Source organism: Manis javanica, chromosome 1, assembly GCF_040802235.1.
Source record: "Manis javanica isolate MJ-LG chromosome 1, MJ_LKY, whole genome shotgun sequence".
Lineage (NCBI taxonomy): Eukaryota > Metazoa > Chordata > Mammalia > Pholidota > Manidae > Manis > Manis javanica.
This window is the reverse complement of record NC_133156.1, coordinates 4,893,220-4,919,708: the sequence shown is the minus strand read 5'-3', so window position 1 is coordinate 4,919,708 and position 26,489 is coordinate 4,893,220. Positions and strand designations below refer to the sequence as shown.

Genomic DNA, 26,489 nt, shown 5'->3' with positions numbered 1-26,489 from the left:
GGTTTGCTCATTTCCACGATCTGGCCCTGGAGTTGTGATGTGACACAGAAACATATATCCACCCATTACTTACTTAATTTCACCAGATTCTAGTGTTTTATTATTACCTGAATTTATTCTTCTCTGTTTCATCACTTCCCGATATTCAGTTTGCTAATCTGCATCAAAATGGTCATAAATAAAAGTACTGACTTTTCTAAAATAAAACAACCTGACTGGGTGTGACAGGGTATCTTTTGGAGCAAGATGTACTCTCTTAGACAAGAGCAGAACATGACAGCACATCAATCTTTCATCAGTCTAAGTCGATTCATCCAAAATCCTACACTGCAAATTCCAGCATCTCCACTCTCTAGTCAGATAACAAGGACAGGAACAAACAGAAGACTTTTTAAAGAAGATGCCCTTCCCATCCTCCCCAAAGACGCAAAGCTAAGGTACAGCTCTTTCAATACACACTCTGTTAGAGGTCATAAAAGGGTCATTCATACTTCTGGATTGAGACTGAATGCCTTCGCTGGTTTTCCCACACAAAGAAAATCAAAAATGATTTCTTTCATTGCAAAATCTAAACGTTCCTATAGTAAGAAAATGGAAGAAAAACCAAAGTGTTAAAATATAAATTCCACACGAAATGCCTATTTTCCTGAACAAATGTTTGCATCAAACAGGTGGCTGCTAAGAAAAGGGAGGCACTGCTAAATTTCATGGGTCACAGAGAGTCCCTCTCTGAACCTTTGGGGGAGCTGCTCCTGTTTCCAGGTGGTGGGCAGAGATGCTTTCATTATATAATATGTAATTAGTCTTTAACCCTTGGGATGACTAATGACAAAAAAAACCTAAAAATGAAAAACCAAACGGCTTGGAGTGTCTGGACTTATACACAGTCCCAAGTCTTTCTGCTTGTACTGCAAATATTGATAGCTTCTTAAAACTCAGTTCAAAATGTATTTTTTTAAATGCTATTCTAAAATGACTATTTTGTCCTATTCTCTAACATTTCCAATCCTTTGATTCATATTATAGTAGACAATTTTGTAAGAGAAATGAACAATCAATGTGTAGGACATATTCATTTATTTAAATGAGAAAGTTTAAGTTAGATTATAATAATTTGAGACAGTGGCTACAAAGATATGACATGTTCACTTTATAGAACTTATTCCAGAATCTTCAAAGCACATTTTCAGTTATGCGATAACTATACATCAAAGAGTTACATTAATTCATCTGCCTGTAAAACAAGTAATCTCCTTTACCTCAGTACAAATATTATAGAGGCATTTCATTATACTAAACACAGAGAGAGATGTTATGTATTCAATACTCTGTGACAATAATTGAGCTATGTCTTTATGTCAATATCAAATGTATGTCAAAGGTATTTTTATGCCTATTATTTCCCTTTATACACACACAGCATTTTGAGGAATACTGAGCAAGCATTTTCAGCCACATTTTACAGATAAAGAAACTGGAAAGAAAAAAAAGATGTTTTATGACTTAAGGGTATAGCGCTGGCTTGTGCCGGAGGTTGAACTGGAATAATCATCTTTATATGTTGCTCTGTAAATTATGAGTACATCAAAGTCAGGGTAAAACCATTTATTCACAAAGTATTTTAAAAAGTAAAGATATTGGGTCTAAATATAAAACTAAGCACTAAAAATCATGTTTAATATTGTTGGACCCATTTTTAAAGTAAATCAGTATGTGGGAAGTGCTTAGAACGGTTCTTAGCAAAGAGTTCCATGCTTGATAAATACTCATATCCCTGTTACTTTCTTCTAATATTTCCTCTTCAAATTGCACGAAATTGTCTACTCTCGATTTTCTCCAAACATCGGACTTTCTGCTTCGTCCTGACTTGTTGAATCCAGAGCAGAGAATCAAAAACGGGGACCGAGAGTCAAGAGACCCTTTTCACTAATAGGCTCTGTGGCCTTGGGTGAGTCACTTAAACCCAGTATCTCAGCGCCTTCCTTTGTCAAATGCTGGAAATACTTGACATCCCCATGTCTCAATATGTTTTGCAGAAAAAAACAACAACAAAGCTATGTGTGAAAATACTTGCCCAACCTTTCTGAAAAGTCTATACATGTAAGATACAATTTTAGATTCTCGTCTGTTGTACTTCATAGAAAGGAGGCTGGCTACCTAAGGGCAATTAGAAGACGCCCGCGGCCAGAACCTTCTCCATTACCTGGGCAATGAACTGGATGATTTTCACAAAGATATTCAGAGGCATATCCCTCGGCACCACACCACGGGACCCTTTGGGGAAAAGTGTGGTGATGATGGCTATAAGGCGGCTGAAAGACATAAGGAGGAAGAAGAGGAGACAAGCAAGATTGGCGGAGCTCCAGTTCCCTGGTGGGGGGTGGGGGGAAATGGCAGCTGTTTCAGCTTATCTAAGTATCAGCAAGAATTCAGGAAAAGAAAACAAACCTCTTCATCCCTTTCCATTAGCATAATTACTCTATGAAAAGTTTTTCTGGAAAACGAAGGGCAGTTGAGAAATGATAGGCATTCCTTCGTTCCAGTGGCAAATGCAGCCCTGGACATGGAACTGGGCAGCCCCAGCAGAGGCTGGAGTTCCTGCAGTGGCTGCCGAGGTAGCACCGAAGGGCGGCCTGAAAACGTCCTTGGGTCTTAAATCTTTTAGAGGCTGTCAGCTTGCAACAGCTTCTAGTTTGATTAGTGTAGGTAGCAATCAAGACACCCTCTTCATTGGCTGAGTTGACGTGGTTTCATCGACTCAATCATATGATCACCGGTAACCCAAGCCAGCTCTTTACCTCTGAGTGGCTGTGTAGTTCTCACATTTAATTCGAATCATGTAAACCCAAAGTAATCTGTACAGAGATTCCAGGGCAACTCGAGTCATCTTGGGGTCTTTATTCTACAACAGAAACCAAGACGTAAGATAGCAGATTCAGTGGTGACATAGGGAGCTTATTCTTTTCTGAATGTTGGGAAATGGAGGGTCCCAGGGAGACGGCAGGGTGCCTGTGAGGTACACCACAGCATCGGGGACTTAGGGGTATTTGCCACCTGGGGTGCCTTGGGTAAAGGGATCCAAACAGCCATGAGGGCGTGACCGAGTCGCCCTGGGAGAGGTCATGTCACTCTCTCCTTCGCCAAGGTGAGCACTGGATATCACCTGCTTTCTCCAGCTGTAGGGCATCCATATTCCTGAGCACCAAGAGGGGAATCAATCTCTTCTATTGCTGATTATGCCCTTGTAAACACTGCTATGGGTTCGATTCCCCAAACTCCTTGCCCCCACCTCGCACCTATTTATCCTCCAACATTTATTGAGACTAGTGTGTAGTAGGCACTGTGCTAGACCCTGGGATATAGAGGTACAAGGTACACTTTTCCCTAAAATGTTCACAATCCATGGGAGATGGGAGGCTGATAAGACACAATCAACTCTAATGGTATGAAAAACGGGTAGAGACAGGAGCTAGAGGACAGAAAGAAGGGCAAACTACGGCAAACTCAAGGAAAGAGGTCAGGGAAGGTTCTCAGGGGCAGATGAAGACTCAGATGAACTTTAACCCACCCATTTACTCATCTGTTCATGCAACAATTTGACTGGCTACACTGGGCCAGGTAGCATGTTTGGCACTAGAAACTGTGAATGGTATAAAGAAATGAATGAGGGTGGAGAGCCCTTTAGGCAGGGACAACAGCACACGGAGCTAAGAGAGCTGGTGAAGAGGGCTTGTGCTTTGGAACCTGGGAAGTTTGTCTGCCAGGGCACAGGGCCACCTGGAGCAGAGCTGATGAGGCTTGAGAGGAAGAAAGGGGTTACACATGGGATCCTACAGGCTGTGTTATGGGGACTGGGGTACTCACAATGGTGACAGGAAGCCACTAAGATCACGGTCACCACATAAGAAGACTCTGCAGTGTGAACTATCCTGAACAGTTTACTTGAAAGTCCCTTCCTTCATAAGGCTTCTCTGTGCCTCCCCAGTGTCCTGAATCCCATCCCATTAAAACTATTCCCTCCTGAGTGTCCCCTGACTGTCACACAAACCACTGTCACACCCCTTCCACTTCTTACATATGGTCTTGATTAGACATCTGAAAGAAAGGGCATTATTCACCCATAATCTGTTAGTAGAATTCCTGCCATTCCTCAATGACTGACAAATGTTTGATAAACAGTCTTTAAATGCACATCCCGTTTGTACACGTCTTTTGCTGTTATGTTACTTCTCTTCCCTTACTCACTTTTTTACTTAACTATTTCAGCTGTTTTTTCTGAGTGTAGATAATCTGGGTACTGATTTTTGCAGAATTCATAGCTGTTTAGAGATTATCTAGGAAAAGTTTACCTTTAAATTATTTGCCAAATAAAGCTCAGTCCTATAAATAAATTCTTTAAAAAAGACTATAAGGAGTAGTCTTTTAGACTTAGGTTTCTTATATCTATGTGGTCTTAAAATAATTTTAGTATGATATTTATTAGTAATTCTACATTTCTATATGCGTCTTGATCTGTTTCTGGATTACGGTTTTGTCCCATTCGTCTCTCTATTCATGTGCTAATACTATATCTATTTATTTCTGAGGCTTTATAATGTGTTTTACTGTCTGGTATGGTCTACCTTCTACCATCCAGGGTTCTTTTTCCTTTAGGATTTTTCCAGATATTTTTTTTTCATGTTTGTTCTTCCAAATAAACTTTATACCTACTTTTCTATCTCCAGGAAAAAAATTCCCAACTTCTTAGAAGCATACATTTATAAAGATTTTCTTTTTTTGCCTGTTAGTAAAATAGATATGATACACCTTATAATTTATTAAATGTCTTGTTACATACAGGAACTCTAGGTAAACAATTAAACCAGTAAAGTTGCATTTAAAATATTCCATCCTTTAAAAATTTTGGAAATTCTAACTATCCTTCCTACAGTCACTCCAAATTAGCAACTGTCTGTGATGTGCTTACATGGCAGTTACAAGCAGGCTCTAGACACACACTCCTTGGGTTTGAATCCATTCTTGCTCTGCAATTTCTTAGTGGTTTGGCCAATCTCAAGGAAGCTCCTTAACCTCTCTGGGCCTGATTTCCCTTGTCTATGAAAGGCAGATGATAAAATCCTATCTCCCGTATAGGAGTGTTATGAGAATTAAATGACTTAATGCATTTAGGGTTTTTCGCACAGTTCCTGCCCAGAGTAACTATTATGCACAAGGACAATGTACACAAAGTCCTACCACTGGCTTACATCATAATAGCTACTGTTATTAAATATACAGTAAATACATTTCTTAACTTTTGAGGTCTCTTTCTTGCTTTGGTTTTGTTTTAAAAATCCACATGTCACTGGTATATTAATTACTTTCAAAAGAAAAGAAATACAAAAATTCTCCCAATTACATCCATTTTGAAGGATAAGAAACTGGTACATAGTTATTATGAACACTTAATAAAAGACTACATTTTAAAAGAACTATTAATAAATGAGATTTACACCACAAAATAGAAGTGCTATTAAATCAAGTTTTCAAAACATATTTTCTTTTTTTTCAGCGTTAGGTCTATTGTACTTGATGTGAAGGGAAAAGTGCATCATTTTTTTGTAGCCCAATATGTTCAGATTCTGACATAAAATATACACAAGAAAAGAGTATTGGTCACCACTGACCAAGAATTCCTGAAGGATGTCAGCATCATGGAGAAAAGATGCCATAAATTTCTCATCACTTTTCATGGGAATATTGCTAACATGTGGTTGACTGAGTTAACTAAGGGTGAGTACAGATTTCACGTTTGTGTGACCAAAGAAGCCTGCTTCTGATAGATTGATGCTGATGATAAGCCAGGGCACTACATTAAATGAAGGCTGAATCCAAAAGCTTGTGTACTTTGAAAGCTGATTTTTTTCATGCCTCCACACACTTCTATTGGGCCAGATATCATGCTGCCCCCTGGATGACTCGCCTCTGCAGAACACATCAAAGATGGCCACCCAGGCCAACACGGAGTGTTCAAACACTAGGTTCATCATACGTAAGCATGTGCAGGAGATGGCGAGCAAGGGGTGCTGAGGGGAAAAGGGGGGAAGGCAAATAGGGGGAGGAGTCGGTTTGGTGGTCCTTTAGGAAATACATGGTTGGCTCTAAATCCCACAAAATACTGTAGCTATTCAAGACAAAGTAACCTTCTGAAGCTGTGTTAGTTTTCCCTTGGGTTTTTTCCCTACTGAGGACTCATAAGAAGGTTTGGAATGTTTCCTGTATATTTATGACATTTTTAAATGATCTCATTTAATACCTACTGGGTTTAGTTCTAAATAGATGTGATATAATTTTATTCAGACTGTAACTCATCAAGGATCATTTTATATCTTTTAGCCTAGGGGGTGGTGAATTCCCACAATTTATTACCCATAACGTAAAATACCATTGCCTTTACTCTGCCTCCTAACTCCGTCCTTTCAGGCTTCATGGGGCAGCAGACCTACGAACGGCACAGGTCTCTCCCTGCTTCCAACTTTTACGTCCCTCACTGTCTGTATTGCACATTTGAAATTTCATTACAAAGCCCCCAATGAAATCCTAAGTACCTCAAGGACAGGGACTCCATTGTATATTTAGTCTATATAGCTGACTTCCCCTATCTCTGCACTTCCAGCACTTTCTGTAGACCATGCACAGCAGGCATTTCACAACTACACGGTGAACTGAACTGCATTCTGAGTGTGGTGCAGACTCTCCATACTATTCACTATCTATTCTTTCTGATCCTATTGGCTTTCTCTTTAAGAAATCCTAATGCTTGACATGTTTGCTCGGGAAAACACCAGCTTGCAGCCCCGCTTCTATGGAAGGCCGTTATTAAATCTTGTTTTGTGGGCTTTGACTAGAGCTCCAAATAATATTCTAACTTCTGAAGCAATTTAGTTCTGAAGTAGGATTATACTGCTCTATTTCAAAAACAAAGCTGGACAAAAAATTTTGGTCTTTTTGGCCACAACAATCAATTGCCATGCAACATATTATTTTAATTCTAACTAAAAGGCATCACAGTTAGCATTACACACGGAGAAAGATGCACTGTGAACCTTGTTAGTCTTTTTTGTTGTTGTTGTTTTGAACAACATGAACATTTTCTATCTGTGAAGATGTAAAAGAAAAAAAACCATGTTTAACTGGCACTAAGAACCAGATAACATAAAAATGGACCAACTAACAGTAAGAAACTGACATTGGGCTGTGTGTGTTAGAGGTTTGTGACAGATGGATAAAACCTTAAACAAAATACCTGAAAGTGGCCATTATATAATAGTTTGGCAACCCTGAAAAGCATTTTTTTTTCAAAATACTTAAAAGATTAATGCTATATCCACTGCTATTATATTTCCCTGCCAATTTTAAGGAAATAAGTTATTCTACTCTTGGATTTTGCAGTCAGCTTTCAGAGCCAGGACACACAGTTGGTGCTTAAGACAGCTCTAATGCAGATTACTGCGTAATTATGATGAATGCCAACATAATATAATTAATCTTAACCACTTCACCAAATTAAAGCGCCTTAGAACAAAAAAAGACCAGGCAACGTGTATAAGCACATACAGGATTTTATGACCAAGTATACTTTGGAAGTTCTAAAGAAGCAACTATCAGATTTGTAAAAGAAATAAACATCTTTGGACACAACCAAGAATAACTGTGAAAAATAATATGCTTTTTGCACTTCTGTTAAAGAGGGTTTTCATTTATCATTTATCAATAGGTCACTAAAACTTAAAATATGTTTGCCACTTTGAAATTAGAGAGCCAGTTTTAAAGCTAATCATTACAGTGGTTTAAATGTAGCTTCCTCAGTTTACAGGGACCATGACTTTATTCTTCACACCCCCCAGCACTCATGCTGCCTACCTGGTTGTTCAGATTAACTGTCATGTGGCTTGACTAGAATACCTTCAAATGATGAACCACAGAAAACAGTGACAGGAAATAAATGTTCTCTATTAGTAGTTCAGTCCTCCCACAGAATACAATTTTCCCCCAAATGTTGGGGTGGGGGCAGGTAGAGGACGGATCGAAGAGGTATAGGTGAGCTTCTAAAGCTTCTAAATCAATTCACATGCTTTTGCAGGGGAGTGTGTTCTCCATTTAAAAAAATCCTTTAGATAAAATATGACAACAGATGCATACATAGGGGCATTTAATTGTACCTTTAAAGTGATTCTTACTAGAAAGTATCTTTTCCCCAACTTTGAAGTGATTTCTTATTCCCTAGTCACCTTCTAAAATTGACTGTATTTAATAAGGACAATGTGAATTCCCATTTTTGTCGTCATCTCAATGGTAAAGGATAATTCCCTGCAAACATCAGCATCAATCTCAGAAGCACATACACCAGCTAAAGACTCATACATATTTTTACAGAAGATGTGGTGAGCTGACAAATACTAACTTTAAGGTTGGATAGGCAGTTGTTGAGGAAAATGTGCCACCTGCTCAGGAAGAGCTGCTTCTGACTGACACAGAGCAGACACGTCACCAGCGGGTACAAGGCCTGAAGAGAAAGCAGAGGAGGTCACAGGATGATTTCTATTTCAACAAACCAGGGAGCACATGCTCTCTGGAATCACTACCCATCCAGATCCCCCTGTGGGCTGTGTGGGCCCAGAATAAACAGGATGCTTTACCACACAACAAGGCCCAGCCAGCACATGCAGAAGTGGGCATTTCACAAGTGCTTTCTGATAGCGATGGGGAAGGAATCACCTAGTTATGTGTGGTGTATAATAACTTTCAAGTATAACAAGAGGGAAGAGGATCCACTGATTTAGACTTCTGCTGTGAATTTTAAAAATGAACTCCCTTAGATCACTCTCAATCCTCAGAAAAAAATGCAGGGAGACGTACTAACTTTGAAAACATTACTGGCTTTTTTGCTCATAAACATTGGCTAGTTTGTTCCTGTCTTAGAGGTAACTGTATATATTTCCGTTTGCATGCAATCTTACTGTAATTAAGGAAGATTTCTGAATGCAATGTTCTTGCATTGGTAAACTCCACCAGGACATTTAGCCACAGGAGGAATTTGCTTACAACTGAATAAACAGAGGTGCTACTGTCCTTTTCCTGCCCAACTGGGCTGGTTTCCTGTGGCAACAGAGAAGACAGGAGAGCTAATTGGCAGCCACCCAAAAATCGCCTATGCAGACCCATCACTGTTTTGCTGAACCAGACAGCATACACCTTTATGGCTCCCCAAAATTAAGGCCAGTGAAGATTTAAACAACAATATAACTGGCTCATCCATGAACTTGAATTAGCAGAAAACGATCGCCATAATGAGATTCAGTGCTTAACAATCCGTTAACTTGCTTAAAAGAATTAATTTAATTTTAAGCTGACTCTGAACTACTGCTACCATGGAGTGCAACTCTAATTTCCAGCCAGTAATCCAAATAAACAAAAAATCTGTACAAGTAGCCCCAGTGACAACAGGATATAGACAGATGAGCGATTCATCACCATTGCCAGCAAAGCAACCCAAAGAACCTGCTCAGTTAATGGTGATGGTGTTCAGACTTTGAAAACGAGCATAAACCATGCCAGCAACTACCTACCTAAGCAACTTGCTTCCTCCACACTATCACAGTCACGTGCTGATTCAGAATCCAGAGGGCAAAAGGTGATGGTAATCTATAAGACTTTCCTATGCTGCCCTTCAGTACAGAAGTTTTCCCAAATACTGCTTTCTCCACCTTCAGATCATCTTTCCTATGGACAGCTCTCCGTCTCCCAGCTCCCTTTCCTGCCTGCTTCCATTTTGATTCTGAATATCAGGACAGGAATTAGCCAGGGAGGACTCCTGGGGATTGGGAAGAGAAACTGTTATTATGAACTTTAGCCTTCAGATTGGAAAAAATACCCAGAAATGAAGACAAAAATCAAGCTAAGGCAATCTTGAAAATAAACAACGGAATCCTTAGGACTAGAAGGTTATCCGAGGTGACCTGCTTCAATCCCCCTCCATGACCATGCTTCAGTCATGGTAAACGTTAAGTACAAGCTCCAAATTTTGAAATGCCACCTCTTTTTGAGGGAGCTGTAGGTCATTCTTGCATCTGTAGAGACTTATGACTCTCAGACTTCAGCCTAGGAATTTTAGTCTCTGCAGTTTTGTGCTGGATTTTCTTAGAGTTACTAACCAGGGAATGCTTCTTTCGAGAAGAGAGTTCCAGCGTAGTATCATACAGGCTTTCAACAAAGTTTCTAAGGCTGGGAACATTTACTTCATTTTTGACAGCCTGAAATAGAGAAATATGTTGATATTATATTAATGGAATTGCTGTTTCTATAATCCAACTTGAAGAAGGTCTTAAGAATGGAAACGTAACTCACTGCAGCAACAGGGACAAGAATTTCAACAAAAAGTCCAGTCAAGCCCTTGTCTAGCCTGGATTAATACTTCATCCATAGGCACACACCTGATCATCTGATCATCTACATTTGCCCTCTTACAGCACTAAACTGTTTTCTACCTTTATCTTGCATCTACCTACCACTTCAGCATTTTATTAAAAATAATAATAATAATAATAATAAAGGGAGAAATGTGGGATCAACATATAAATAAAGTACAAAAATCAAACGAATATTCATATTTGACCTGATTGTTTATAGGTCATAATGCGTGATCAAAACCGAAAGTTTCTGTGATGAATGCCCTTGTACTGTTCACCATGTAAGAATTTATTCACTATGTAAGAATTCGTTCACCATGTAAAAACTTGATCGTTATGCTTCAGAAGATTGGAGACTGACGAGAATTAGACTTGAGATGGATTAATGATTGTACATTGAGCATTGACCCCCCTATACTGAATTTTATTGTTGATAACAACCATTTGATCAATAAATATGAGAGATGCCCTTTCAAAAAAAAAAAAAAAAGTCCAGCCAAGGCATGCTTGATATCTTTGTCCTTGACTTCGAGGAAATAATGTGCACATTCCTATGAAGGAGTAAAAGGGTAGGTACAAGGAGAAAGAATAGATTGAAATGTGCACATAAATGCATTTAAGCAAATTTAAGGAAATAGCTCTTCATTCAATCATACATTCTAACATTGCATATTCCATAATCATAATCATTAAAAAAATCACTGGATTCAAGGATTTATATTTAAGTTTACAATGGACCCAATGACATTGTGCAAGGCTGGTTTTCTCTGTCTCCTACCTCTAGCTCGCATCCCTAGGCTGAAAGGCCCAAGCATCTATCACCAGCAAGCAGTCATCCACTGACTTAATGGTTGATTCATTCAGTCACTCGCTTCCAACAAATTTCTATTGACCAGCTATTGTGCGGGTGGGGGCCCTGAGTCCTTGATGAACTCACAGATTCCCCAGAGAATGAAAACATGGGAAGAGAACAGAAGACATCAAGCTTATTTTAGGCCTTGACGGCCCTGGGCACAGAGCGGTTTACTTGTTAGCCCTGACAACTGAGGTGTGTTTCTTATTCGGATAGTTTCCTAAGCATGTCTGGAATGTTTCACTTTCCCACCTCAGACAAGTACTTCAAGCAAGGATATCTTTGCCAGTGAAGGGCATTTTTGCTGGCCCCGTAAATCATTTATTAGAAAAATGTGCCGTCCAGAATTCTGAAGAAAGGAAAAGATTGTGCTCTTACCCAATTTCATGTTCATAGAACAGTATGTAGCCAATAGTAAACAAGAGACAAAAAAGTCAACAAATAGGACATTCTACTGTACACCTTACTCCAAAGATGATATGAAAGTTTAAAAATGAAATTATGTGCCTGTAACCCTATTATCTGGCTACAAAACACTTCATGAACTACTGAGGGAAAAGTATTATTTCCATATTGACAAGTGGGTGAGTTTTCACATTCTAGGTCAGCCTTTCTGATGCCAGGAATTGCCCAAGCTGATAGCCCCGTAGTTCTCTCCCCGCAAAACATTACCTGCATAAACTGAAGAGACGCCTCAAAGTCTTCCACCGGATACATCTTAATTCAAAAGAATTTCATTCCCATTATCAAACTGATAATGCTCTGAACAACATATGGGCTCTGTTCTTTGTGCCATCATTCCTTCAGCTCTGCCATGAATTTCTTCTTTACAGCAGGGAATCTAAGAAGAGAACCCAAGTAGTTTAACAAATAATCAGTAGTATAGTGACTGTGATGGAGGTGGGCAGCATGCAGGTGTGACAGGGCACAGAGATGAGGGTCCTTTGAATTAGCTAAATCACCAAGGCTGTCATTTTGCAAGGGCTTGATATTGGGGATTGGGTCAAGAGCACAATCTTTTCCTTTCTTCTTTTATTCTATAAGATACTCAACATCTCTTGCAGGCTAGGGTGACCATCCAGGTTCTTTAGACCTTCTCAAAATGGTCTAGCTCTTAAATTGAGCATGATGGAAAAGCTCCATTTCCTCAGGCTTAGCAATTTTCAACATACTTGTAGACGCCAAGGACCTCAGGCATCCATTGTGGGCCTATGAGCAGCAATAGCCTAGGCCAGCTGTTTCTGACAAGGACAGCAAATAATGCCAAGAAATAGTCCTCCATCCATTTCCAATGTTTTCTGTTGTTATTTATTTTATAGTTTTAGGTTCATGATCATGAAAAAAATATTTTTAGGTTGGAGGAAAACCTAGTAATGGGAAAATTCAAATCATGCCTTAAAGATGAATAAGCTCTCTACCACATATATGGGATTTTACAACTAAAAACACAGTCCCCATGGAACTTCAGATATTTTTACTATTTCAAAGTAAGATTGTATTAATAATGTTAATTACAACAACATTATCATACAGTATTGAAAAAGAATAATAGATCTTCAAAGTACCTGAGGGCAGAGGAAGATACACATAAAAGTTCTTCATACTATTTCTGAAAGGGCTGGTTTGACTATTTGAAAAAACATGGAAAGCACACTAAGACTTACTGCATTTCATTTCCAGAAACTATCAGCCCGGGGTTCTGCATAAGTGTAAAGGTTCACTTAGGAGAAAGGCATGATTTGAGAGGATAATTCTGATTGTAAAGTTAAAGGCCAACTCATAGAATCCCAGAAGTTTGAAACAACAACTACTGATATCTCAAAGTAGAAATTTTAGGACAAAAATTAAGCAGTCAGCATTCAGATACTATTTCATCAAATGGCAGTCTAAGGGGTATATGATGGACAAGTTGGGTGGAAGGAGCTTTGTGGTAGCTGGAAGCTTTTAAATTTTTGGGTGGAAGAGGTTGCATGGTGTTCATTTGGTAGCAATTGGTAAAATTGTTTTTATTTTTCTAAACCAAATCACGGATTTTTCTTTATATTTGCTCCGTGTATTCCACTATAAAAAAGGCTTTAAGAAGGCAATGAAGCAGAAAATATAAATTACAAATTCCAATGTCGAGACTATTTCCTACTTCTTACAGAAAAAAATGATGACATCAATCAAGGCAGACATCCAGAACTTACAATATGCCAGGCAAAATTCAGTGAACTTCATAATGCGTGATCAAAACCGAAAGTTTCTGTGATGACTGCCCTTGTACTGTTCACCATGTAAGAACTTGTTCGTTATGCTTCAGAAGATCGGAGACTGATGAGAATTAGGCTTGGGGTGGATTAATGATTGTGCATTGAGTCCCCTATACAGAATTTTATTGTTGTTAACAACCATTTGATCAATAAATACGAGAGATGCCCTCTCAAAAAAAAAATTCAGTGAACTTTACATATGGCGACTCATTTAATCCTCCCAACAGCTCAAGTAGGGTACTAGTATCATACCCCTTTTACAGAAGAGGAGCTTTAGGCAAAGATTTTGTAATGTGATATGGTCACACAGCTGGTAAGTGGTGGAGCCAGAATTCGCAGCCAAGAGTCTGGCTCAAGTCTCTCCTCTTAACCTCCATGCTATGTTATGTCTACACCAGTGGTTCTCAAAGTGTAGTCCCAAGACCAGAAACATCAGCATCACCTGGGAACTTGGGAGAAATACGCATTTTCTGGCCCACCCCACACCTACCCAATAAGAAACTGTGGGGATGAGTTTCAGTAATTTGCTTAACAAATCCCGTAGGTGGTTCTGATGTGCTAACGTTTATGAAGCACTGGTCTAGACTAGGAGTAAGATACATTTGTAAGATGTTTTATATTTTATGCACATTATATCTTTTTTTTTCCCCAGAGGAAAGCCCAAATGCAGGCCCTCACTACCACAATTTATGCAATTGGGTTTCCCACATTTGGGGAAATTGCAGGGGTCGGCGAATATAGAGTGCAACAGACGAGCCTCATTCTAGGAAAACCACCTTCATGATTATGGTAACTCCCCAGCCAGGTAAGTATGCACATTGTATCTTTTACATTTTTATCTTCACAACCATCCATTGAGTCAGTGACGGCAGTGAATGTGTTGCTAATTTACAAATAAAGAAACAGGCTTGGAAGGTCGCAGTGGCAAAGAAGAGACTGAAATCCACATCTTCTGATACAAATTCCAGGAATTGACACTATACTCCAGCTGCCTTAAACAATAAAAAATGAAGAGATGTAGTCGCTGCCCTATCTAGAACACGGTACAGTTTCACTGGGAAGATAAACAATACAGCAGTGATCAGGAGCCATAGAAATATGATGATGACAGCGGTGGTGCTGATGAAGTGGGTCAGCATGGGAGTGGCACTTGGCCTGGATCTCTGGTCCTTCATGCCCGTTGAATGCCCAGACCAGGTAACCTTCTCATACTTCACATTGTCTTTTATGTGAATAATATACTTAAAGGGGCTACAGGCAATGGAGAAGGAAGAGGCTCCTTCCACCTGGATAAGAGGAGGAGACTTCAGAGGGGGTTTGAGTTGTTCTGAAGGGGGAGCAGAGGTCTTTAGGCAGAGATGGATAAAGGTAGGAAGCAGAAATGGCATAGTAAAACAATGCAAGTGACACTTTCAAAGAAGATTATAAAAATTCAGTCATTCTACACCGAATGTTTTAAAACTGTATTTTAATTCAAGTTATTTCCAAACACTAAAAAAAAGAACTATGGTTTTAATTTGAAATGTGAGCATTTTAAAAGGGAAAAGTAATCTTATAGGTTAGAGTTATATTGTTTGAAAAACCACATAATACTGAAAGTTTGTTTTACATTTCTAATCCGTGACTAAAATAAGGTAGGGGAAAGACAGGTTATTTGTGTAACCCCCAATTTCTATATTCTCATGAGTTAGTGGTTAAAGGTTTATTTATTCCTCATTCAAAAATAAATATAGCTCTCTTTTACTTTAAAAAGTCTCAAATGACATAAACATGTTTTTTTAGCACAAAAATAATCCAAAATTCTATTTGTACTTAAAATAATTTTAGGGAAAAATCAATTTATTTTCAATGATCTTGCCTTTACTGTTCACTGCTGTCTTTAGTAAATATAGAAACCAAGTGATAAGTTCATCTTTGGTGTACTATGACACTCCCATAAAAATACTTCTGCTTTAGATATCATATAGACATATTATATATCTATATAATAGTGAGAGTATAAGACTATATTTTATGATTATATCACAGAAACAGAAGTTCTGAAATTTATGAATCTTAGAGACAATCATCAGTATTTAAATGAGTATATGAGATTTTAATTTAAAAATCTTTCCTTAAAAAAATCTCATTTTAATTTGACTTTGAAAAAGTCAACACACTGTGTGTGAATATAATTTAAGAACAAAAATATTTCCACTTAATGACAGAAATTAAGCATATTAACATCAGTGAGATTAAAAACAGTGATTTTGTTAAAACTTAAAGACCAAACCATGTGAAGTAGATATAAAATCTAATAGTAGAATTTGTTACTCGAGTTTATTTAAAAATAAAAGATAACCACCCTGTACCCTATAAGCATACATTCCTTTTTCTCCTTCCTCTGAGGACAAGAGAAGCACTATTTTTCTAAGGCAGTGATAAAATAATGGTCTCAGTATACTTATAAGAAGAAAAGGATGTGTTAGTTCATAGTATGATACCAGTTTCAGATTGTAGCATCTACCAATAAAGGTTAAGTAAACATTGATGGTTGAGTCATATCATTACAATTAGTATATATTACTATGGTGATTACCGCAAAAACCACCGGTTGAGGGTTTTCTTGTGACTGGGAAGGAATAGAACCTTGTCCAAGTTGAGGCATTTCTTATGCTCTACTATCGCAGAATTGGAACAAATACTGACGTCATGAAAATTTTTTAAAAGTCACTGTTGGCGTGAAAACACTGCCTTGGTGGAGTATAAATCTGACCTAATATGGAAATTCCTACAACTGTAGAATGCTGCTTATGATATTGTTTCTCAATTCATTCCCAACCAACTCAAAACTTATAGAGCTAAGGAAGTAACCAATATTGTTATGCATAATTCATAAAAACTCAGAAAAACACAAGAAGTCATTTTCAGTGTATTGAACTTTCTAAATGAGATTATAAAAGAATTATGCTGGGATAGTTACAAAGGAATATGTTAGATTTTTCAGGACTTGACAAATAGGCCAAAATATGTATTAATGACTCATTTTTGTGATCTTTTCTAGAAATGAGGTGGATACACGTGAATTAATTTTCCAGATAATTGCACCTTATTCTTTCAAAACGCCAATACTTTTATTATTCATTTGCAATGAAAATCTCTTTAAGATGCATTATGCATTTTTTTCTTGATGATTCATGAACTGTAATTATTACAATGGGCTATAATGAAAGTACAGTACAGACAGTCTCATGCAAAAGGGCCCAGATAACTCTACTCTTACATAATTACATATGTTTTGGCCAGTTTTCTTTCCTCTCTAGTGCCATCGGTCTTTGAGCCTGGTGTTTCTCACTGGTGTCTCTGTATCTACCACTCCTCCCTCTAACACTCATGCTTTAGTTAAGAAAAATAGGTAGTCATGATGAATAAACTGGGTTAAATAAATCATATCAAGGAGTTTTTTTTGCATCTGTTTCTGAGTTCTTGCCTATGTTTTGGCTAGGAAAAGGTACTGGGTAGATACTTCATAAAATTTTGTTTTCTAATAGACTGTCCATTGCCATGCTATTAAGTGAGGAAATGCCATCTCCTGATGATGAAAATCTCTTTGAGACGATTACGTTTCACAAGGATCAGGACATCACTTTTTAAAAAAATTTTTATTAAGGTATGATTGATATACACTGTTATGAAGGTTCCACATGAAAAAACAATGTGGTTACTACATCCCCACCCATACCCCAATGCAGTCACTGTCCATCCCAGGGCATCCCTTTTGCTTTAAGTTGGCCTCTCGGCTTGGGTTCGCACTGTGTGCCTGGCTCCCTGGGCCTAACCTGGGCATTCAGGGCCTTGCCTGATCTGCCGCAGGGTGACTAGGATGCAGACCCATGAACAGGGTGCGGCATCACTTTTGGAAGAAGCATGTTATTGCTAATAGTCTAACCCCACTTTATTCTAGCCTGCTGAGAAGTATTATGGGGCCAGATAAATTTAGCAATGAGAATTTCCCCCTGACTTGTTTCCATGACAGAGTCCAGGACATTTTTAGCTCAGCTGAATTGAGTAAGGTCTATAGCAAAGGGACGCTGGAGAACGGAATCTTCCCACTCACAGTGGGTTTATCGTAACCACCCACTCATGGAATATAAGAAACCAAATTGGTGAAATGGTATAACCTTCTTTGGAATATTTGGGCAGAGAGAAAAGTTGTTTCGTTAAGTCCACTTCTTTCTTTGAGGCCATAGTCTGAAAGTCATAGACTCTTGGTAGGATCTGGCCATCCTGCCAGATGAAAAAGATAATGGAGAAAACAAACTGTAGGAAGAGATGGGTATTTCCCTGGGGAAGCTTTTAGCCAGTTTCAGGGACAGGACACACAGGAAGAAAGAACCCCAGCCCCCTTAGAAGCTCTCACCAGCTTCCTGAGGGTTGGGCTGGGGCAGGATGGAGGAGGTACTCGTGTTCCCTGGTAAAAGGCTCTGACGGTCACTTACTTAGCTTGTGCGAGCACTCCAGTGACTTCTGCATACAGGTCTGCCACAATGTGCATATTGCCAGTGTTAGGACCGAGGTACCTAAATAAGATATAATTAGCCAAGTTAGGGGGTCCCTGGTCATCTGAAAAGAGTGAACTTGATTAACTCTTAAGCAACTACTTCAAAATTCTAAGATGAGAAATTACTTTACCCCTCTTTGTATTTAAAGTGCTTAAAAGCCAAGTTAATAACATTATGTATTAAACTGTCTATCACAGGATGAAGTGGAATCTGAAATACAGAAAAAAAATAGCTCTTAACTTAGGAGGGAATATCATAGATAAAATCAGTAACCACACTTTGGTAACTATACATAGACTTTAGCAGTTAATAAACATAATCCATATGACTCAGTATTTAAAATTCATGAACATTTTAGTAAACTTAGACTTCAAAAGCTTTAGTTTTTAGACAAACAAGTCTTAACTGAAAGTAACATTAAATTAATGACCTACCTGTTTTAAAACTTTTATTAACACCAAAGAAAAAATAAAATCAATGGCGAGGTCCCGTCTTTCCATTAAGTAATCACTGTAAAGTTTAAAATAAAGTCACATTAAATGGAACTGAAGATATTCTCAAAGTGATATAATCCATTGATTTAGGACTCATTCCCAAAGGACTGCAAACCCATTTTGTTATTACAAGATCCAGTGGTAAATAGGTGCAAAAGCCATACCTATTATCAGTGTGGTGTCATGGACAAACAGAATATTTGAGTTCCAATTAAGGATTTTCAACCCTGTCAACTTGAGGAGCTACTTGTGAGTCTGTCACTCCATCTGTGGACTTTTCTAAGGTACCTTTCGACCCAGGAATTCTATCATCCATAAAATGGACACAAACACAAGACAGAACTCCCGTACTGGAGGTACACACTGAAAGGATCTTGTGAAAGGAGCACAAAGGGAATAGTAAAGAAATAATGTGATTGTCAACTGCAGCAGGACTACGGGGGGGAGGAGGAAGGATCAGACTTGCTTTTCTTTGGTTTCCCTGCCCCTTTCCTCTTCGCCTTTGCCACTTGAGTTATGCAAGGAGGAAGACATGAAGGGGTAGTGGGAGAAAGATTGAAAAGCAGAAGGAAGAGGAGATCAAAGGTGAAGTGACATCATTTGAACTCATTCAAAAGTGAGGAAACAGAATTAGCATGGACAGGACAGAAATGTGGGGCCACACTACCCCCCATTTTCTGCAAATCTAACATGCTGGCTGAAGGCTAACTGGGAATTGAGCAAATAAAGACAAATGTAATGATTGCCAAATTCCTTAGCACAGAATAGTGGCTAAATCTCAGGCTTTGGTGGGGAACAGTTTGGGTTAAAATTATGCCAGTCATTACTCCATTACAAAATGGGGATAATAATCTTAATTACAGAAAGGTTTGCTTGAGTGTTAAGTAAGATAAAGCCTGTAAAGTATTCAACATATTATCCCAAACACACAACTGCTCAATACTTGGATACGAAATAAAACCAATGAGAAAGGATGACAGGATTTGGACTTGCAAGCAGATACTTTCAAAATACATTAAGGATATTTTAAATGTTTTTCTCTTCAGTTAAGAGAGAATGAGAAGAAAGGAAGGTGATATTTAAGATTTAAAAAAAGTAAAAACTTCTGGAGGAGCTCTATAACCTTGAGCAAGTAGAAATTAGGCTGGTGGATGAGGGATAGGTTAACAAAGGAAGTTGCAGCTTTAATGTTCAAGGAGAAATGTATGGACAGGGTAGGAAGTCATTCATTTAGGATCATTATGAACAGTCCTGCTGGAATGAAGAGCAGTAGACCAAACCATCTATATGAAGTACTTCAAGACCCATGAGAACTAGAAAGCGCTACTGCCAGCAGAGAAGAGGAAAACAAAGGGAACTACCTTAAAAAAGAGGGTGTTCACAAGACCAACCTAGAGATCTTATGGAATAAGAAAACAAGAAGTTTGCAAACAAAATCACTAATCTGAAAAGATATACACTCCTGTGTTCCCTGCAGTATTATTTACAAAAGCCAAGATATAGTAGCAGCCTAAGTGTCCACTGACATATGAATGGATAAAGAGAATGTGGTACAAACATACAAGGGAATATCAACCATAAAAAAAGAATAAAATCTTGCCACTTGCAACAAGGGTGAACCGAGAGAGTATCATGCTAAGTGAAATAAGTAAAAAAGATTGGCAAATACCATATGGTTTCACTTATATGTAGAATCTGAAAACCAAAACAAATTAACAAATGAATAAAACAGAAATAGATTCATAAACACAGAGAAAAGACTGGTGGGTACCATAGGGTAGAGAGGTGAGCGGATGGGCGAAATAGGTGAAGGGAATAAAGAGGTAAAACCTTCCAGTTATAAAATAAGTGAATGGGGGGAATGGAAGTACAACACAGGGAATATAGTCAAGAGTATTGTAATGACTTTGTATGTTGACAGATGGTAACTATATTTACTGAGGCACATTTATTAATATGTATAATGTTGAATCACTATGTTGTACATATGAAGCCAATATTGTATATCAACTGTACTTCAACTTGCAAAAATAAAGAATAAAAAGTTTGAAGACCAAAAGGAAGGAGAACTCTCAAAGATGGTCAGCAGCGGAAGAGAGAAAAGTCTTATGTTTAATGATGAATAAGGCTCTTCAAAAGGGGCCAGGAGCTTTGAGAAAGTAGCAGTTCTTGGTCAAAAAACCCCATTTAAACTCTAATTCTATTTAATTTAATAAGCCAACTTATGCTTTCAAATAAAAGTAAGACATATACTTTTCCAGTAAGGAGCTCAACTTTATTGCTGGTTTAAGGTCTAACTGCCAGAGGCCAGAGGCATTTGACAAATCTGTTTGGCAGTCAAGATGTTGATATTATACTAATCTTAGAAATCATAACCCAAATACGCATCCATCACATTTGACTGTTTTTAGTTGCATATGCTTCCCCTTAAAGTTCCTCTTTTCTTTTTCCTATTAACAGAAACTGACATTATTACCTATAGCATGCTCTAGAGACCCTCATTCTTACAGTTTTCTCCCAAAACACATTCTCTCTCTCTCTTACTTTGAACTTTCACATGCTAACTGAAACACTACTGAGTTGAATTTCTCTTTCCTGATTCTGTGCTGGTCTTGGCAATTACTCCATCTCCTGAAAATAATCAGGATCACGATTTTTAAAAACCTGTTATTTTCAATCCATAAACAAATCAATTCATGAAAAATCTTATACTACTAACTAAATCCTAACAAAACAGAGAAACAAAAATTAAACTCATTTAAGTCCACTCATTAAAACTTCTCTGCTCTCCACCTCCAGGAAAATGTTAATACCTGCTCATCAGCTAACATACAATATGGAAACAATAATAAAATAATCCTGAAATTCATTAATCACACAGTCTGAGCCATTTTCAGACACAGGATTGAAATTCTACCTTTAAAATGTGATACGCTAAAAAGGTATTTATTATGAGAGGCTGCTAGTTGGTATGGGGTTTCTTTTTGGGCTGACGAAAATGCTCTGGAATTAGTGGTGATGGCTGCACAACCTTGTGAATATACGAAAGACACAGAATTACACACTTTAAGAGAATGAATTTTACCATATGTGAGTTATAGCTCAATAAAAAATTCCTTCTTCGACCAAAAAGGTTATTCAATATGAAAATGTTATTCATTTCTCCCCCTAACAAAATGATAAATATGTGACTGAATCTTGCATAAATTCAAGCATATTACAAGATTGAACAAGAGGTAATTTAGTAAAATTGCAGGTCTTCAATTACAAGAGAAGTTGATTTTTTTATTTTTAAATATTAGGAGTGTCAAGAAAAATGAGAAGGATAAGTCACTCACAAGAAGCATATTGTATCAGATTTTTTGGGTGATTCATTTCAGTTTACTCTTTACAAAAGCACATAATCAATTCCTGTGGAGAAATCTAACTGCTTTTAAAATAATCTCCTTTTCTTAAAAAAAATGGTAAACGAATGAAATGTTCTTATATTCACTACCTTGCTGTAGTAGGTTGGTTTCAAATGCATGAATTACACATATTTACCTCGATTTGGGGACACCCACAATCATGCAACAGCATGAGAATCTTAAGTTCCATGGCTGCTGACAAGCTCACGAAAGCAGCAAGTTGCACTTTTCAAGTCCACAAGGGAAAAGGGCCACAGAACAACAACAAAAATTCTCAGCTTCAAGGGAAGTTAGAGATGGTATAATCTGACTTCCCTGTTTCACTCGCGAGAGACTGAGCTACAGAAAGCTGGTGAGTTGCCTAAAGTCACAGAGCTACTTGGCAGCAGCCCCAGGACTGATGTCCAGAGCCGCCCTATAGTACAGTGGCTTCTCAAGGCTACTAAGGAGGGCTAACAGGTCTGGGCAGCATCGTGCGGGGCCTGCAGTTCTTCTGCCTTTTGGTGTAGCCTGGAGGAGAGAGGAGCAGGAGAGAAGCAGGCAAGGGGGTAACCTGGAGCCCCATACACCCCACCCCCACACATGTCGAAATCAGGCCTGCACGACTTCAATCTGGCAGTGACCAGCACTCCCCCTGCTAGATAAGGCACCCTTGCAGCCCCTACTCGGTATCGGTGGGAAGACTTAGATGCCTCCTAACTCCCTTTTTGATTTATGTATCTGAAAGGGAAGAAGGAAAGAAGGGAAGGAGGGAGGGAAGGAGGAAGAGATGGAAGGCAGACACCATAATCCTCATAATTCCTACAGAAAAGAAATGTACCTTTTTGATTTATTGCTCGTTCTTGGCCTGTATTCATGTGATTCATCCTCAATGCCATTTTGCCTCTTATACCAGTCAAACAGTGTATGCAGAATGGAAGGCAGGCAGTACTCACAAAGGGAGCTCATTGAGCTGACAACCTGCAGAGAAAAACAGGTGATTAAAAGACCGTGGTGGCATTTCCAATTACTGAGAAACTTTTCACTGCACAAAAAACACCAGGCTGTAGTCATTACAATTTTTTCTTATTTATCATAGCCTTTCCTTTAAAAATTTCTATTAGTATACTCTCAAGAACCCAAGTCTTTTAATGTTAACAGATGTTCCTCATACAATAATAATTTTTGGTGCAGGGAAGTCAGTTACTGTGACTCCTTTTCATTCTAGAAATCAGATGTTAGTTGCATACAGTTTATTCATGGACCATAAAGAAATTATTTTCCCACACCTTCTAAGTACAGTGCCTCATCCTTCTTATATCCTCAAAAATGCTTCTTGTATAAATAAATATATTAATACAATTACATTGTTGGGTGAAATAAGCAAATCTAGCCCCCAAACAAATAAGCTAAGTGATACTATATGGTTTCCTGCCAATGACCATTCATCCACGAATCAGACGTATGCTACAAATTAGACTCAAGATACGAATCAGCAATGATTTACTCTCTATTACATTAAAGGCAAACTTCTCCCCTCTTCTTTAAACAAAAAATGTGCCTTTGATAGATGAGTTATCCTAATTTCTTTAATCTGGAAAGGTTTTGTGGTCTTTTATTAATTGTCACCAAAAAATCGACCTCTATATGTTGTACCAAATGCAAAAATGAACTCAAAATGGATCATAGGCCTAAGCCCAAAACCTAAAGCTATAACTTCTGAAAAAACAAAGAAGAAAATCTCTGTGACTTTGGATTAGGCAAGTATTTTAGGTTCACATCAAAAGCAAAGTCCATGACCACTGGACATAATGAAAGTCATCAAAAATAAAAGTTGCCTTTAGAAAGGTACTAAGAAAGTGATGAAAAGACAGGTCACAGGCTGGGAAACATTATTTGTAAAAGAAAGACCAGATATAAAGACATGATAACTAGAATATGTGAAACTCTTATAAGATAGGTTTTAATTATCCAGTTCAAAAACAGTATAAGTAAACTGTAACACTCAGTGCTGATGAGACAGTGATAAACCTGACATGTTTCTACAATGCTGACAGAATAAAAAAAGGGGCATAACATATCTGGATAGTAATTTGGAAATACTTATCAAGAACCTAATAAAAACCATTCTCAATAAGCCTGCTCTTAGGAATTCATCTCAAATATATAATTAGAGAAGAGTAACAATATTCAGGACAGCATTACTTACAATAGGAAAAATAGAAACAACCTAGAGTCCAACTATATGTAAATGCCTTAATGCAATGTGGAATTTGATGGAGATTATCTACGAAACCATTAAAAATCACACTTCAAAAATACCTCATGACATGAAAATGTTATTGCTATGTTAGGTGGAAAAAGAATGAAAAATCATCTAATTAATTGGTAGGGTCCCAATTTGTTATAGACACGATATAAGTATGCATATACAGAAAATAAGACCAGGAGGACTTAATACCAACATATTAAGAATGCATATTGAAACCAGGAGTTCTTGGGAAAGACAGGTCACTAAGAGGGAGAGAGAAATGAAGGTAGATTTTTACCTGGGCCTTTTTAAGAAAGGGTAGAAATTTAAGATGAGAGTCAAGAAAGAAATAGCAAAGACCCATGGTACAAGAAAGCCTTCAGTAATGAAGGTGCAAGATAGTTGTTTGTCCATGGTGATTATAATGATAAATTTAACAAAGGTTTTGAGTGAACTGAAGAAGAAATGTCCAGTTGGTGTAGGGACTGTGGTATACCAGAGTGGAAGGAAACAATGCTGAAAATTTTAAGTTGGAACTAAATCATAGAAGGTACTTTTTAATGCTTGTTCTAAAACACACCAATTTTCTTCTCTAGAAACATGGGAAGTCCCCCCAAATTTATGAATAGGAAAGTAAGCCCACAGAAATGGTGTTTGGGAATATGAAATCTAGCAGTACTCGAAGGCTGGACCACAGGGGTTGCTCATAGAGGTGGTGTTAAGAATGTACTCATACATGCTTGACTCAAGTGAGGTTCCTTCCACAGCTCCAGGCAGGAAGGCAGTGATTGTGGCCTGAGCTGGGGTGGTGGCAGAAGAATGGAAAACCTTAGTCAACTGGAAATACTCCTGCAGTTAAACAGGCAAGCCTTAACTCCTTTTCAGAAAGCAGGAAATGAGAACAACAGAACTAATGTGCTTCATGTCAACAGTACCTGCCACCTTCACCTTTAAAAGAAGCTCTAAGATTATGCATAACAATTATTGCTTTTTCCTCAGATTCTATTTCTCGATAGCCTTATATCAGGCTCTGTCTCCTAATAATTATGGTTGTCCATACATATACAAAATTGTACATTATCTTTAGTTATGGGTTAATACGTTAAAAATAAATAAGCTATTGCATTTTTCCTGTCCTGTGAACCTAGTTACCATTAGGTGTTTTTAAATTGAAAAATATCTATTTTTTAAGGGGCTTCACCCAAAGCACTGTAATATCCACAGTCACAACACATTTTCCTGTTGTTCCTGTGGATATAACAGCAGCACTCTTGAAGGAAAGCTAATTATGATGTGTCCAGGGGGTAATTTACTAGTTCTCTCTAAAGGTACCATGGCACAAAAAAGGATATTTCCTTAAGCCACTACCATCTAACCTATCTTGAATTGGGAAGTGAAGGGGTTTCCTTCCACGGGGGAAAAAGGGATCAGAATTCAAAGTCCCTGACCATGGGTTAATTGTCTTAATTATTGCATATGTCATAAAATCTCAACGCATTTACTATTATATTTCAATCATTTAAAAATACTTGTGTAAGTCTGGACAAGGCTTAAGGAGACAGGATGAGTGACTGTAATGTGGAATCCTAGACAGTATTCTGGAACAAAGAAGAGATATTAGAGAAAGTCAAATGAAATACAGAGTTTAGTTAATAACAGTGTACCACTGTTGGCTTCTTAATTGTGACCAGTACAGCACAGTAATGTGTCAACAGGGAAAACAGCTGCCTGTGCCATCTTTGCAAATTTTCTAAAAAATCCCACACTATTCTAAAATAAAAAAATTCCTTAAAAATATTCATGTGACCAAGTGGGGTTCATCCCAGGGATGCAAGGATGGTACAACATTCGAAAATCCATCAACATCATCTACCACATCAACAAAAAGAAAGACAAAAACCACATGATCATCTCCATAGATGCTGAAAAAGCATTTGACAAAATTCAACATCCATTCATGATAAAAACTCTCAGCAAAATGGGAATAGAGGGCAAGTACCTCAACATAATAAAGGCCATATATGATAAACCCACAGCCAGCATTATACTGAACAGCGAGAAGCTGAAAGCATTTCCACTGAGATCGGGAACCAGACAGGGATGCCCACTCTCCCCACTGTTATTTAACATAGTACTGGAGGTCCTAGCCACGGCAATCAGACAAAACAAAGAAATACAAGGAATCCAGATTGGTAAAGAAGAAGTTAAACTGTCACTATTTGCAGATGATATGATACTGTACATAAAAAATCCTAAAGACTCCA

At 38.0% G+C, this 26,489-nt stretch overlaps 1 protein-coding gene and 1 non-coding gene across 2 annotated transcripts in view; both read right to left on the bottom strand.

Moving 5' to 3' along the window:
- Positions 1–26,489, bottom strand: part of LOC118971128 (protein furry homolog) — a 157,946-nt gene that overhangs the window by 93,049 nt on the left and 38,408 nt on the right. Inside the window, 13 exon segments of the mRNA XM_073235390.1 lie at positions 492–578; positions 2,204–2,312; positions 2,799–2,902; positions 8,444–8,545; positions 10,194–10,292; positions 10,387–10,431; positions 10,952–10,999; positions 11,974–12,142; positions 18,032–18,112; positions 18,225–18,304; positions 18,529–18,604; positions 21,115–21,138; positions 22,816–22,955. Of these exon segments, the coding sequence (XP_073091491.1) occupies positions 492–578; positions 2,204–2,312; positions 2,799–2,902; positions 8,444–8,545; positions 10,194–10,292; positions 10,387–10,431; positions 10,952–10,999; positions 11,974–12,142; positions 18,032–18,112; positions 18,225–18,304; positions 18,529–18,604; positions 21,115–21,138; positions 22,816–22,955 (1,164 nt within the window).
- LOC140844589 (U1 spliceosomal RNA) lies at positions 14,203–14,366 on the bottom strand. The gene has a single exon (XR_012123136.1). It is a non-coding gene; the product is annotated as a U1 spliceosomal RNA (small nuclear RNA).